This window comes from Quercus suber, unplaced genomic scaffold, assembly GCF_002906115.3.
Source record: "Quercus suber isolate HL8 unplaced genomic scaffold, Cork oak 2.0 scaffold_594, whole genome shotgun sequence".
NCBI lineage: Eukaryota > Viridiplantae > Streptophyta > Magnoliopsida > Fagales > Fagaceae > Quercus > Quercus suber.
This window is the reverse complement of record NW_027070039.1, coordinates 1-14,687: the sequence shown is the minus strand read 5'-3', so window position 1 is coordinate 14,687 and position 14,687 is coordinate 1. Positions and strand designations below refer to the sequence as shown.

Sequence of the window (14,687 nt, the reverse complement as noted above, 5' to 3'; positions counted from 1 at the left end):
TTTCTTTAAATGGTAGAATATGTAGATCAATAGACAAATACAATCATAATAAATTCATACTACTAGAATATATAATTTCATATACAAACGCAATTACAGTGAATGATAATTAGTTACCTTAATTATCAAAATTTTATTAAGAAAAAAAAAACAAATTATGTCAAAATTTTCAATATATTACATGGGTTACCAACTAGTCTATATATTATATATATATAATAGCAGAAGTTGAGAGAAAGTGGATTCCTACAATTAAAGAGGTGCTAACAAATAGGATTACTGTCTATCTAAAATTTAGACACGTACTTTAAAAGGCGATGCATTATATTGTTTTAACATATTAACACCATTTGACAGTGTTGTGTAAATAAATAAAAAATAAAAAAAGAACAACGGTTAAAGTAAAATAAAAAAAAGCTTGCAACTAAAAAATCCTAGCGATACAGCGAAGTCTGGGACACAGAGAGAAATAGAGAAAGAGGCGATGAGGCCTGGGACATGGAGATGAAATAGAGAATAGAGGAGTCAAAGTTTAGGAAGATGGAGAAGCGAGAACCACCGTCGAACTCTGACTGCCAAAACTCCTGCTTCCCTTAACCGACAGTACTTTGTTACAAGGTGAGTTTTTTTTTTTTTTTTTTTTCACTTTTTGATTTTTGATTTTTTAAATAAAATTTTAATAAAAAACCAGAATCTTGCGATGATTATGATTAATGTTTACTACAGTTTGGGTCCCTCGCCAGACTTAGACCGCCGGAAGTACCGACATCGATACATTGTTTTTTTTTTTTTTTTTTTTTTTTTTTTCATTTTTTAGATTTGGGTATGAAATGTTACTTTTGATTGATTTTTTTTGTTGGATAGGTTTAGATTTGATTCATTTTTGTTTTGGGTTTTTGGATTCTCTATCAAAATGTTCTTTTTTCTTCAATTTTAAATATGATTTAGACTTTTGAAGGACTTTATTTTGGTCTAAGGTTACATTTTTGGTCCAGCACCACCCATCTCCAGCTCCATTCAATCACAGCCTCAACGATGACTTTGATTCATTGTAAGAAGGCTACAGATGCATCCAATGTCTGGTCTCTTCTTTAAGGAGATGTATAGGCTACATGGCCTCCCTAATTCAATCATTTGATAGACCGTTTAAGGCTTCAAATTTCCCCAGTTCGTTCTCTGGCTCAGTTCGTCTCTACAACAGCATATTTTGAAGGTATGTATACTTTTTTCCCTCTTCAAATATTGTTTTTGTTTTCTGAAATCTGCCATGCTACTTTTTTTTTTTCCCCCTTTGATTTGGTTATGGACTTATGAATTAATTTTGAGAAATTTGGTTGGATTGATTTTTATTTATGTATTTGGGTAATATTAGGTTTTAATTTTATTTTTTGAAATTTGGGGTTATATATGATTTAGGTTTGGAGAGGGCAAAAATAGAGAAATAAGAGAGAGCATGATCTAAAAGGTAATCTTGAGGTTATGATATCACGCTTTCTGTCTCTACCCTATTTGCTTTCTTCTGTATCTTAATTCTAAAAAATTGTTTCTTTAGGTTTTTGTTGATGTAACGATGACTCTCCATCTCCTTGAAATTGAAATTGAATAAAAAAAGAAGTTGTACAATCCAAGGTTATATTACCCTGGAGATGAAGAAGATTAGATGAGTATTTTGGTTCATTTCACTTCAATTCTTGATTTGTTTTGGGTGACAGAGTTGCATCATTGAGTGTGTGTTGGGTTAATATATGTGTTTGTGTATGTTTTCAACCATGGCATTTCTGCTGGATGAAGTTAAATGAGAATTCCAGAATATAGTTGCTTTGTAGATAAAATAGAAAAATTTATTATTGAAATCCATGACTGTTTAGCCGTGTAATCCATATAAAGTTTGGTGGTAAATCCCTATTTCTATCTCCTCATAATCATTTTTTTTTTCTTCTTGGAAGAATATGAAACTTAATCTTAAAATGAACTTTTAGACTCTAATTCTTATAGGGCTCCCAAGTTGGAACCCTTCTATATTTTTTTTCTATAAAATTGAATTACAATGGCCTTTAAGATTATGTATTTGAAAGTTAGGGGAGCTATTATGTACTTTATAATGAATAGGAACTATTTGTGGTGCTTTGTAACAGATTAAGCTTCTAGAGATAGTTGTGTAAAGCTTATTTGATTGCTAAAAAGAGTTTCTTAAATTGCCAGAATGTGTTTTGAATTTGCTTCTCAATATTGCTTCCTTTACATATACAGGGCTTGATGACTAGTGAATAAAATTGAAATGCATCTTACATGATATTATTATGAATATAGATATTTCAAGTCATTTTGCAACGTCGTATGTGAAATCTAACACTGTTTGATGTCCATAACTAGATTCTGTAAGCAACAAACCATACATTTGATTGGATTTGTGAATGCTAAATATGTGCTCTTTAATGAACAGGAACTAGATTCTCTCAACATTATTAGACTTTTCGCTTTTGTGAGGTGCAAACTGAAATTTTGTGTATGGACATGATGCTATAGATTTCTGGTGGGCATCAGTATAGCCAATTCATATTTCATGGGGCTGGTATCTCATCCTCTCAATTGCCAGGTGCTCTGTACAAAGGTCTGTTGCTAAAAGCCAAACATGAGAGTTCTAAGTAAAATAACAGTTTTCCTTTAAATTGGTTTGAAGAAATCTCCTCCAACCAATTACATGGCATTTAGATGATTAAACACATGTACTTTAATCACATGACATGTTAAGCGATATTTAATCAAGTAACTTGACTATTAAATTGATCACGTGTGGATGATAAGTTGAATGCCATATGGTGAGTTGGAGGGAAAACTATGTTCAAAGAAAAATCCCTCTTTTGATGGGATCATTGTGTTTCCCTCGCCATCACTATGCCTTTCTCATCTGTCACAAATATAATGCTGAACATCTTCATCTAGGCATCAATTGTCCAAAAATGCTTTATAGCGGTTGCGACAAGTGTTTTAGGACTTAATATGCATGTAGAGTACAAGATGAAGTTATCATTATGCAAGATGAAATTATCAACATGACAAACTCGCTATTCTCACATGAAAATTAGTCTATAGGAAACCATTGGATCAATTTTCTGTAGAAATGTTATTTCTTTTTTCTGATTTTTGGTGGCATGACCTCTCAGTTACCAAGGAGCTAGGAATGCTGAGAATGAATTTTTACAAATTTTTTAATTTGTCACTGAGAATGAATTGTTAGTTCAGTGAATTTGGGTTTGATTTAGAGGTGGCTCGGTGTTTTTGAAAGTATATTCGTAAAAAAATTGTGGTTCTGTGAATGTGATCTTACCTTGGAGATTTTTACTGATTTGGTGGTGGTAGTGGTATTGAACTTGGACTTTTACTGCCTGTTTCTATGATTGATTACAGACCATAGTTTGATATTTTGGTTTTCTGATTATAGAATATATTCCTTCTTTTATTTATTTATGTGCCCTATATCGAGGCTGTCTTATTGTTTGATTTTTTTTTTTTCACTTGATATATCAAAATTTTGTAGATGCAACTACCATTTTTTTGGTTACTAATATTCCAATCTGACTAGATTGTAATAAAGCTTTAGCATTTTTTTTTAAAGCATGTTGAGTATGTTACTTTTGAGAAAACATGTAGTAATAATGCATTTTTTTTGTTTAATGACAGGCATATATTAATGTTAAAATATCAAAGGGTGAGGTTGAATGGATCAGAGAGCTTAATGAGAGACTTATAGACATATTAAAGCATTTGAAGGTCTGGATAAGCTATAAAAAGTTGGAGGTTACTTTTAACTTTGTGCCTAGATAGACTAAACCACTCAAATTTCTTATATTGGTGTACTGTTTTAAGAGATTTGAGCCTTTATAGGACTTTGAACTTCTGTTAATATTCATGTATTTCTTAAGGTTTTTATTTATTTATTTTTTTTTTATTTTATTTTTTTTTTTATGTATGAATGCTTATTTGGAGTTTTATAGTAATTTTTTATGCTTCAGCTCCTAACTCTAAATTCTAGCTCTATCCTTGCACCCAAGAAATGGCCAAAAACACCACACTCATTAGTCTGGATGGTACCTCTTCATACACTTAGTGCATGACTATATTGGGGTGGGGGTGGGATGCAGTTCCAACCCCGAGGGATAAAAAAAAAAAAAAAAAAAAAAAAAAAAAGGAATGGTCAAAAACTCTGAAATCACTAGTTACATGGAAAATAAATTTATACCAGTGTTATAGAATTGAACATTTCTTTGTCACCAAAAAATATAAAAGGAAAAAAAAAATTAGAGGTAAAAGATTAGACTTTCATCAAATTCAAAATTCAGACCCAAGAAACAGAACATGGAAATGTTTTCAGATGTGCCCAATCACCAATAGGAAGGGTAGAATTCCTTTTTTTTTTTCTTTTCTTCTCTTAAATATAATTATCAATAAATCTTATGAAACCATTTTTCACAGTATTGATATGATATGACTTGATTGGTATACAATAAAAATTGTTTTAACAGTTCATTGGGTAAAAATAGTGTTGCACCTGTCACAACTTAAAACTTAAAACCAAGTTTAAATAAATAAATAAATTGTATCCCCACCAACTATTGTTCTAAAAGTAACGGTGGGGACAACAATTTGACATCAGATGATTGAAGCATTTTGATTTACATAGACCTATAGGCTATAGCACGCACGTTTGTCCCAAGACTAACACGCTATGTTTAGAAAAAGTGAGAGAGGATAGAAAGGAAGGGTATACGAAGGAAAACACTTGGTTTTTGTTGTTTGGTTCGTGTAAGCCCGAGTGAATGAAAATGAATTTAGAGAATAATTTAAAAATATTTTTTCTTTTTCTTTTCTTCTTTATCTTGTTTAATAGTTTTAATGGAGAAAATAAAAAATTTATTTTTTTTATTTGAGAGTTTAAATGGAAGGAAATAAAATAAGTAAAATGAAACACTTATTCTTCTCTATTCTCGTAAAATCTCAAATTTTTATTTCTCAAAATTAGAAGGAATTGGAGAGAATGAAATTAGATTTAATGAATTTTTTTATTAAAACTCTCAAAATACTCCTATATATTCAGTCATTTATTTTTAAAATAGGGGTTTAATTGTAATATTGTCATAATATGATTCTATTTATTTTCATTTATGTTACTTCTAAATAAAGTTACTTACATTCCATTCATTTTTATTTCTTTCCATTCTTTTATTTCAAAACATTTAAATAAGGTTATTTAATTCTATTCTATTCATTTCTTTTTCATTAATTTCCCTTACTTAAATACATTCTATTTTATTCCATTTTCATTTAATATCACTCCATTCAATTTCATTCTCTTATGAACTCTCAAAAGAAGCCTAAGAGAAAAAAAAAAGTTGGCCAACAATTTTCTAGCTCTAGTGTTTTCAAATCTCTCACCCCATATCGTAACCATCAAATTATATTTTAAAAATATAATAATAATAAGTGTATGGGTAAAGGAATAGAGAGAATCACAATAATGAAGACGTGTAATTGTCATTTTTTTTTTAACTTTTAAATAGTTGCAAATTACATTTTTACTTACAAACTTTCATAAACCTCTCTATGACCATAGCATGAAAGTAAAAGGCATAAATTTTACTCTCCATTTTCTTCCCTTTCAAAAAGTAAAAAAAATAAAAGGAAGGATAAGTATATATTTTATTTCATTTTCTTCTTCCCTTCCTATTTCCAAACATACATGATGCAACGGAGCAAAGGAAAAAAGTGATACCAATTTGGCGTTATTAGCTCAAATGCAGATGCAGTGTCCCAAAAAGGAAAGGAAAAACTAATAAAATGCAGAGGCAATTAATTAGTAAATTCAGTTTGCCATGCCATGTGCATTCTTAGTTGCGTCATGCGTGTGGTGTGGGGTTAGCACTAATCTATGAAGATTAGAGATGCCCGTGATGGCTGGCTGGCTGGCTGGCGTGGTCCACAAAGTGTAACGACTAGAGAGAGCCCCATGTGCGTGAGAAGCCAACTATATATAACCACTATAAACTAAAGTTACGACTTATTTTATATGTGAGCTGGCCGCCAATATCTTCTTTCTTTCTTCTTCATCTCATCATCCATGCTTTCGGCACCTTTCAACCATTTGACGCAAAACCTTGTTTGACTTTGCGTAACAATACAAATTTCAAATTTTTATTTGTTCTCTTGGGTCATTCTATTCTGCATGTGACCTCAATTATCAAACAAAGGGATATATGTACTGTGCTACTGTACATGTTGCTGTCCTCTTCTGACTTGCCTCTCCATTTGGGTGCAAGCGTGGCGTGCGCTCCTTTTTGTGGGTGCCACTGCCGTCTCTCTCTTTTTTTTGGGAAAAGAAAAGATGCCTCTCATAATCATAATCATATGTGATGTTACTTGAATTTTTGATAGATAGAATTCCTACTCATGAACTGCACTTATTTTGGGTCCAAGAGACTCTTACGAGAGATTTTGCATTACCCCAATATGTTTGGCCTGCCAATGATATATAAACTTAACACTACCGTTGGTAAGCATGCTAGACGATGTGACCAGCCAGAGTGGAGGACCAAGCCTTCTAAGTCCTACAAAGGCCAACTGGACACAGTTGTAAACAATGAAAATAATTCAAGAAACAGCTTACAACATTTTTTCTTCTCTCTAATAAATCTTTCAGCAACACCCCACCTAATTGTTAATCTTCAGTACAAGCAAAACCGACACAACAACAAAAGGTGAAACGAAAGTCTAAACGAATTTTGGACAACTTGCTGAAGCAACAAATAAAAGAATTGGAACAAGTTTCTCTGTTTATTTTGTTGTATAAGCACTATTAATAAATACAATGTAGAAAACCGATAATTTCAAAAGAAAAAAGAAATTACGTTAACTCATGCAAAACATGACATTTCTGCAACCAATTTGACACCAAAAGTAAAAATAAGGGGGCAGGTTTTTACAGGAAAAAAAAAGATATGGCATCAGTTCTTAAGAGCCCCCGCTAAAACCTTGACTGCTTTTCTTCATTTTTCCCATCTCCATTTCTCTCGTGTTGTGGCCTTCACTGCTTGACCCAGAAGGGTACAAACCATACTCACTGGTTCGTCCACTATACTCACTACTGGCACCATACTCCTGGCTTCCCAATGCCATCTTCCTGAATTTTTTCATGTCCTCATTGTATTGGCTCGTGTCATAGTCTGAGCTTCCATAAGAACTGTATTGAGTGCTGTGCCCAGGTCTGATTCCTTCATTAAGATCAGTTAGAGACGCCTCTCCCTCCAAAGCACGAACAATCTGTGCAGTTTCAAGAAATAGTTACTAGTTAGAAGCCTTTCAATAAATAGCACACACAAATATGAGCTTAAGCATCTTGCTGACGAGATAATAACACAAGCAAGGCCTTTGCTAGCAACAGAATCTGAGTGCAATTACATTCACCAACATGATTTGAAACTTTTCTCAATGAGCATTCCACCCTTTCATGGTAACAGAGTGGAGGTTAACAGGCTCCTAATTTCCAACTTAATTTGCAAGCCACACATGCAAGATATTAAATGCTTATAAACAACAGACCAAGCTTTGTACTATGCCTATCCCAATTATAAAGGCCATCTTCTGGCTTCAACAGATTTAACTGCTGCATTTTTAGTTAACTCAATCGATAGACTTGGTCCAGAATTCAAATAACTAGGCAGTTGAAATAAATTTTTTTTTTTTTTTTTTAAATTCCTACCTGGCTCATTCGTGGTCGACGCCGTCCTGAATGACGCACAGAAGCTGCAGCACACGCAACCATGCGAGCCATCTCATTGGGGTCATAATCATTTTTCAGTTTGGGATCAGCCAGATCATCAAAGTTTCTATCTTCCAAGGCTCGTGAGAGCAAAGGCCTAGCCTGTAATGCCAAAAGGATTTAGTTATCTATGTGACATCCCACATTTAGGCCTTTGCATGCATGTGTGTATGTGCACGCATGCATGTGTGTATGTGCACACATGCATTATGTCTATAAGGGAACAATATATAACTCACCCAGTCTACCAAACTATCCTCCATGTAAGTATTGGCTGTGTCAACAGGTCGGCGTCCAGTGATTAACTCCAAAAGCATGACACCAAAGGAGAAAACATCTGATTTGTCTGTGAGTTTCCCACTTGAAGCGTACTCTGGAGCCAGATACCTAAGAGAAAGGAGCATGTGAGAACTTGAAGAATATAGCCTGACTTGGGCACATAAAGAATGTCACTCCAAACTAGTTAAACCTAATTAAAAAAACCAAACAAAGATGATATATATGGTCATGAGCATACGGTTGAACTATCTTGACATTTTGAGAACAAAGACTTGACAATAAAGCATCAAGAACAGTTGACATGAACATAGATAGCTATTCACCAATGCTGTAGGAACTCTCAGTTATTAACATAAACTGCATCCAAAAGCATATATACTAGAGCTGCGTGCAGTGTGGCTTATTAAATTAAAAGGATGTTATACAAACAAAAATTTGGAAAAACAGGAACTTTGAGTATCCAAATCATACTCTTGGTCATCAAAAAATAATATATAAACAGTTGAAACCATAAATGCAACTAGAATATGAAAGGAATTGGTCTTACCCAAAAGTTCCCATCACCCGGGTGGAGACATGAGTATTGGCATCAGAAGCAATTTTTGCAAGTCCAAAATCTGCAACCTGAGCAACAGATGTTGAATCATCTCAGTTATAATCATAAAACTAAGCAATCATATCTTGAGGGCAAAAATGGTACAAGCAGTCAAATTTTCAATATAGAGTGAAAGCTAATTATACCTTTGCCTCAAACTTGAAATCTAAAAGAATATTAGATGCTTTGATATCACGATGAATGATCTTGGGATGACCTACATAATACAATGTAAATTGAACTTCAAACACAATGTCTTAACCTAAATAAATCAGTTAATGCTCAAATTTTGAGGAGAGAGAGTACATACAATCCTCATGAAGATATGCCAGTCCTTTAGAAGCTCCTAAAGCAATTTTAAGTCTGGTCGGCCAATCCATAGTTGGTCGCCCCTTTCCTGAAATAAAGATTCTCAGTCAGGACTTAAGCTCAACAAAAACAACAAACACCTTAAAAGTTTCTAATATATGAAACATAGAATAACTATTATCTTAGTGCATTTAGTGCCCCGGTTCCATTGATACAATTACAGATTAATATATTGTTCTAAAATATTAAACATTGCAACATAAAACCAACAAATAATTGCCAATGAAATTTTCATAGTAGCAACCACAAGAAAGCAAAACCAGCAAAGAAAAAGGGCATTTAAATGTTTGAAATGGATAGCATCCCATTTGGTGCTTTGCGATATAACTTTACATATTAATTAGAAAAGAAAATTCAAAACAATTTCTAGTGCTGAAGAGACAAACTTACCATGTAAGTGGAACTCCAAAGTATTGTTTGGAACAAACTCATAAACAAGCAGTCTCTGGGCCCCAGTAATACAGTACCCAACCAATGAAACAAGGTGCTTGTGATGTACTCTGCTAATTATCTCGACTTCTGCCTGAAACTCACGCTCCCCCTGCCCACTTCCAGATTTCAACTGCTTGACTGCTACTTCCTTCCCATTTGGAAGGACTCCTCTATGCACATACCCAAATCCACCTTGTCCAAGGAGGTTGGCATCTGAGAAGCCATCCGTTGCCATAGCTAACTCGTCATATGTAAAAGTGCTCTTTGAGAAACCTAAGACTACTCCTGGATGAGGTGGTGGTTGAAGATTTTCAGACCCTGAATAGTTGGAGCCACCACTGCTGCTCAGGTATTGTGGCGGCGGTGGTGGTGGGGGCTTCGGTGAGGTACGAGCATTTACCGGTGAGTATGGTGGTCGTGATGCAACTGCTGGAGGGGGAGAGGGTTTGGGCATTACTCCAACAACATGATCTGAAGGTGGGGGAGCATTATGCTGCCAATGCTGTTGTGGACCACCGTAAGGGCCACCTGGAAATTCCAACAAACACTAGAAATCAGCAAATTATATCTTTATTGGGTTTTTACTATTTTAGTCCATGAGGACCATAACTCGCAATGTGACTAACAAACAATAGTGGCAAAAAAGAATTGGTCGTGAAAACTTGAAAAGCATTAACTAGAATTTTAAAAAAGAAAAGACAGTAATGCAGAATCATTTTGCAATCCAATTAATTAAAAACCTTACACTCAGACGGGTAGGATAAAAAATTTAATTTAACTTGTAATATCATAATACATAGTCCAAGACTGGTTCAACTAAACAACAAACAAAATTATGCTCTTACACGCTAATCATACAAAAATACCCATTAAAAAATTCAATTACATCATTGGCCTGCATTCAAAGTTTCAAACTCAAACAAACCACACATGCAAGCCGTTCCCATTCCTATAATCAAAATTCGAACCCCAACAAAATGCCAAATTTATAACCAATACCACATAGATCCTTGTAATTTTTAATCCCAAAAAAATAAAAATAAAAATCCGAGGCCTGTGACCAGATCCACTCTTGATCACAGTCATCAAAACTAAATCTTTGTAACCAAACAAGGGAAATAGACAGATTTCAGTGAGACCCAGATGATGAAATGGAAGTAAAATTTAAAAAAGGAGGTGCAAACCCTACACACCAAAAAAAGGGAAAAAAAAAAAAAGTAAAAACTAAATCTTTGTAAGAAAATTTGGGAATAGACAGAAATCAGTGAAAACCCAGATGAGGAAATGGAAAGAAAAGTCAGAAAGAGGTGTTACCTTTGGGGCCAGGTGGCGGTGGAGGAGGATAGTAGTGTTCGTCGTCACGGCGTTTCCGCTTCTTTTTACAACAAATGCACAATAAACTCAACACCACTAGTATCACCACCCCACCAATCGCTAACCCCACCACTACCCCAGTAGATATCCCACTCGACGAAGTAGACTGCGACGTATTGGAGGAAGAAGGTGGCGGCGGGGGGCTCCGAGTACTCGGGGGCGAGTTATTAGAACTCGACGGAGGAGGAGGAGAGCTTTGAGTTGAAGGTGGGGGTGGAGATGATGAGGAGGGAGGTGTGGGAGTTGGAGTGGAGGGAGGGGCTGACGATGGAGGGGGAGAGGTGGTGTTAGTGGATGATGTTGGTGGTGGCGATGATGAGGGAGTGACTGGTGTTGGTGGTGGCGATGAGGGAGTGACTGGTGTTGGTGGCGGAGGAGAGGTGCTGGTGTTGGTGGATGGAGGTGGAGCTGAAGGAGTGGCTGGTGGCGGTGAGGTGGTGTTGGTCGACGGAGGTGACTTGGGCGCCGGAGACGCTACGGGAGTCGGACTCGACATTTCCTCTTTTAAGTTTTAACAAAACCAAACAAACAGAGAGAGATGTGTTAAAGAGTGTTTTTCTGTCTTTGTTTTGTTTGCCTGCTTTTCTTTTCTTTTTCTCTCTCAGACAGAGAGAGAGAAAGAAGATGATACAGAAAATGGACTAGTTTTGTTTAGTTTTAATGGGAGCGGGTTTGTACTTTTGTTTTAAGGTTTCGGGTGTTTGAAGGGATTTTCGTTGGTTGGAAAAAGACTGGATTTTTTTTTTCCTTCACATGGGGATGGAATGGATTAGGATTTGGGATTGTCTACTTGTGTGTCTGGCTGTTTCAAAGGATTGGAGTGAGGACTGTTTAGACTGGGGAATTTGGAGTTAATGGCGTTCAGCTGAAAACAAAACAAAACACAGCTACAACTAAAGAAAAATAAATTAAAAAAAAGACAGAAATATGGTGTGGTAGGGCCAACGCGATTGGTCCGCGCTTCTCTCCGCTCATTACTCCTTGTTTACTCGTTTGTCTTTCTTTTTTAATTTATTACTTCTTAAATTTACTTCGTTCTTCTCTTCTGTTTGCGTTGAATGGGGACCGTTTTATTTTTTTTTATTTTTTTTTAGCAGTTCTATCCTTTTTTTTTTCTCTTCTTTTTTCCTTTTCTTACAAAGTAGTTGTAATATTATTAGTGTGAATTTGACAAGGATGGGAGCAGGACAACTTATATTTTACATCAACTAACAGATTTTCATATCAATTTTTTACTTAAAAGTCAATATATCTTACTATATATAATAGGTATAATCATGTTAGAATTTTTTTATTCAAAATAAAAATTATACTTTAGCCTAATCTAAGGACATGTTTTGTAGGTTGTAATAGGCACTGTAATGTAATAGTTATTCATATAATTTAGTTATTGTTTAGTTTTGTTATGTTTTTATTACAAGAAATAGTCATTCCTTATGAATAACTATTCTTCAGAATGAGGATTCAGAATGAGGAATAAGTATTCCTCTTTAAAATGTTGTATTAGTTATTCCTTATTAAGTGCAATAATCTCAAAACTTAATATATTTCCAAATAAACAAACTTTTCATATACATTTAACAATTATAAAAATAAAAAATTATAAAAAATAACACATATCTCTATTAAATTTAAAATTAACAAATTTTAATGAGATATAATTGTATGAATAAGATATTTCTTAAAATAAATGTTAAGTTTCATTTTAATGTTATAACTCATAATCAAACTAATGAATATGTTTAGTTATTACATTACAACATACTTTATTACTAGTAATAAAGATTATAATTCATGTAGTAATCTTCATTCAGTGTACCAAACGTACCCTAAGTGTATATGTGGTTAGTTCTAGTTAGCTCAACTAGTAAAGTCTAATAGTTGAATAAAAAATTTTGAATTCAATCTCCACAAATCCCCGCATATACCAAAAACTGATTGGTATTTTAGTTTAATGATAAAAAAACTATCATCAAGAGCAGACACCATAAGTTGAAACTCTATAAAAAAAAGTATATGTGTGTGAAGCTCCATCCTGAAAATTTGAACCCGACTCTTACACCCCACAAGTATAGTGATCGTCACACCAAGGGTGTGGTGTGGTCATTAACTTATTAGAATTTTTTTTTAATGAATATTAAGTATTTTAATACACATATACATGCGGGGAGAGGGGATAATGTCTTAGGCCTCGTTTGGAAGAGGGGAATGGAATTGAATGGAAATGAATGAAAAGAATAATTTTAGAATATTATTTCCTTCTCCTTGTTTGGGAGTTTTAATAGAGGGAATGGAAAACTCATTCTATTATTTGGGAGTTTAAGGCTCCGTTTGGGAGGAGGGAATAGAATGGAATTAAAAAGAATAAAAAGAATAATTTTATAATATTCTTTCTTTCTCTTGTTTGGGAGTTTTAATGAAGGAAATGGAAAGTACATTCCCTTATTTGAGAGTTTAAGTGTGAGGGAATGGAATGGATAGAAGGAAACACTCATTCCTCTCTATTCCCTTAAAACCTCAAATTTTCATTCCTCCCGAAATTAGGAGGAATAGGAGGGAATGAAATTAGATTCAATTATTTTTTTACTAAAACTCCCAAAATACCCCTATATATTTAACCATTTATTTTAAAATAGGAATCTAATAATAATATTGTCATAAAATGATTTCATTCCATTCCCTCCATGTTACTCCCAAACAGGATTACTTACATTCCATTCATTTTCATTCATTTCCATTCATTTATTTTAAAACATCCAATCAAGATTACTTAATTCCATTCTATTCCATTCTTTTCAATTCCTTTCTTTTAATTAAATACATTTCATTCTCTTATGATCATCTCATTCCATTCCATTACATTCCCTTATGAACTCCCAAGCGGAGCTTAAGTGGGAGGGAATGAAATTGGTAGAAAGGAACACTCATTCCTCTATATTCCCTTAAAATCTAAAATTTTAATTATTCCCGAAATTGGGAGGAATGGGAGGGAATATAATTAAATTTAATGTTTTTTTTTTTTTATATTAAAACTCCCAAAATATCTCTATATATTCAACCATTTATTTTAAAATTAGGGTCTAATAGTAATATTGTCATAAAATGATTTTATTACATTCCTTCCATGTTGCTCCCAAACAAGATTACTTACGTTTTATTCACTTTCGTTTCTTTCCATTTCTTTATTTTAAAAACATCCAATCAATGTTACTTGATTTCATTCTATTTCATTCTTTTCTATTCCTTTCTCTTACTTTAATACATTCCATTCCTTTTCATTTCCTTATGATGATTTCATTCAATTCCATTCCATTCCCTTATGAACTCTCAAACGGAGCCTTAAAGAAATTGATAGTGATGTATATCTAAAATGACTTAACTCTTGGATACACAATATAAACTTACACTTACCTTATTAGAATTAATTGAGTGTGATTGTTTCTTTTTTAATATAATATATAATCATGATGCATATTGAGATTAGAATGGTAAAACTTGGGTTATGTTTGGTAACAAGAAACTAAATATTTGAATCAAAAAAGTTTCTATTAAAAATATTAGTAAGTCTCACTTAAACCACGTAACTTTTAACCTCTATATAATTAAATTGATATTGGTGGGACAACTGCACGTATAGACTAAGTTAGTCCTTTTTTTTTCTTTGAGAAGAAGATAGTTAGTCCATTTGGTCACCGCAATTTGAGCAATAATCATGTTTGCAATTTCAAAACATGATTTAAGGCATTTGGTAAAATTTACAAATGATGCTCTTTGGATCCTATAACTTGATTTTTCTACTTTTTTTTTTTTTTTTTTTTTTTTTTT

The 14,687-nt window shown here is 33.6% G+C and overlaps 1 protein-coding gene and 1 long non-coding RNA gene across 4 annotated transcripts; one reads left to right on the top strand and one right to left on the bottom strand.

Moving 5' to 3' along the window:
* Positions 1-373: 373 nt before the first annotated feature.
* Positions 374-3,958, top strand: LOC136063915 (uncharacterized). Of its 3 annotated transcripts, none has more exons than XR_010625566.1 (5): positions 374-618; positions 978-1,213; positions 1,417-1,465; positions 2,444-2,611; positions 3,682-3,958. It is a non-coding gene; the product is annotated as an uncharacterized LOC136063915 (long non-coding RNA). The 3 variants fall into 3 exon arrangements; XR_010625565.1 differs by having other exon boundaries at positions 378-618; positions 996-1,213; positions 3,682-3,955; XR_010625567.1 differs by lacking the exon at positions 1,417-1,465 and having other exon boundaries at positions 379-618; positions 996-1,213; positions 3,682-3,954.
* A 2,843-nt stretch (positions 3,959-6,801) lies between these two features.
* LOC112027462 (proline-rich receptor-like protein kinase PERK1) lies at positions 6,802-11,741 on the bottom strand. The gene is made up of 8 exons (XM_024060154.2): positions 10,803-11,741; positions 9,447-10,016; positions 8,998-9,084; positions 8,834-8,904; positions 8,640-8,716; positions 8,053-8,200; positions 7,754-7,915; positions 6,802-7,314 (listed from the first exon to the last, which is right to left on the bottom strand). Exons 1-8 carry the CDS (start codon positions 11,356-11,358, stop codon positions 7,006-7,008), a joined length of 1,980 nt encoding a protein of 659 aa, XP_023915922.2. The 5' UTR covers positions 11,359-11,741; the 3' UTR covers positions 6,802-7,005.
* Between the last annotated feature and the right edge of the window lie 2,946 nt (positions 11,742-14,687).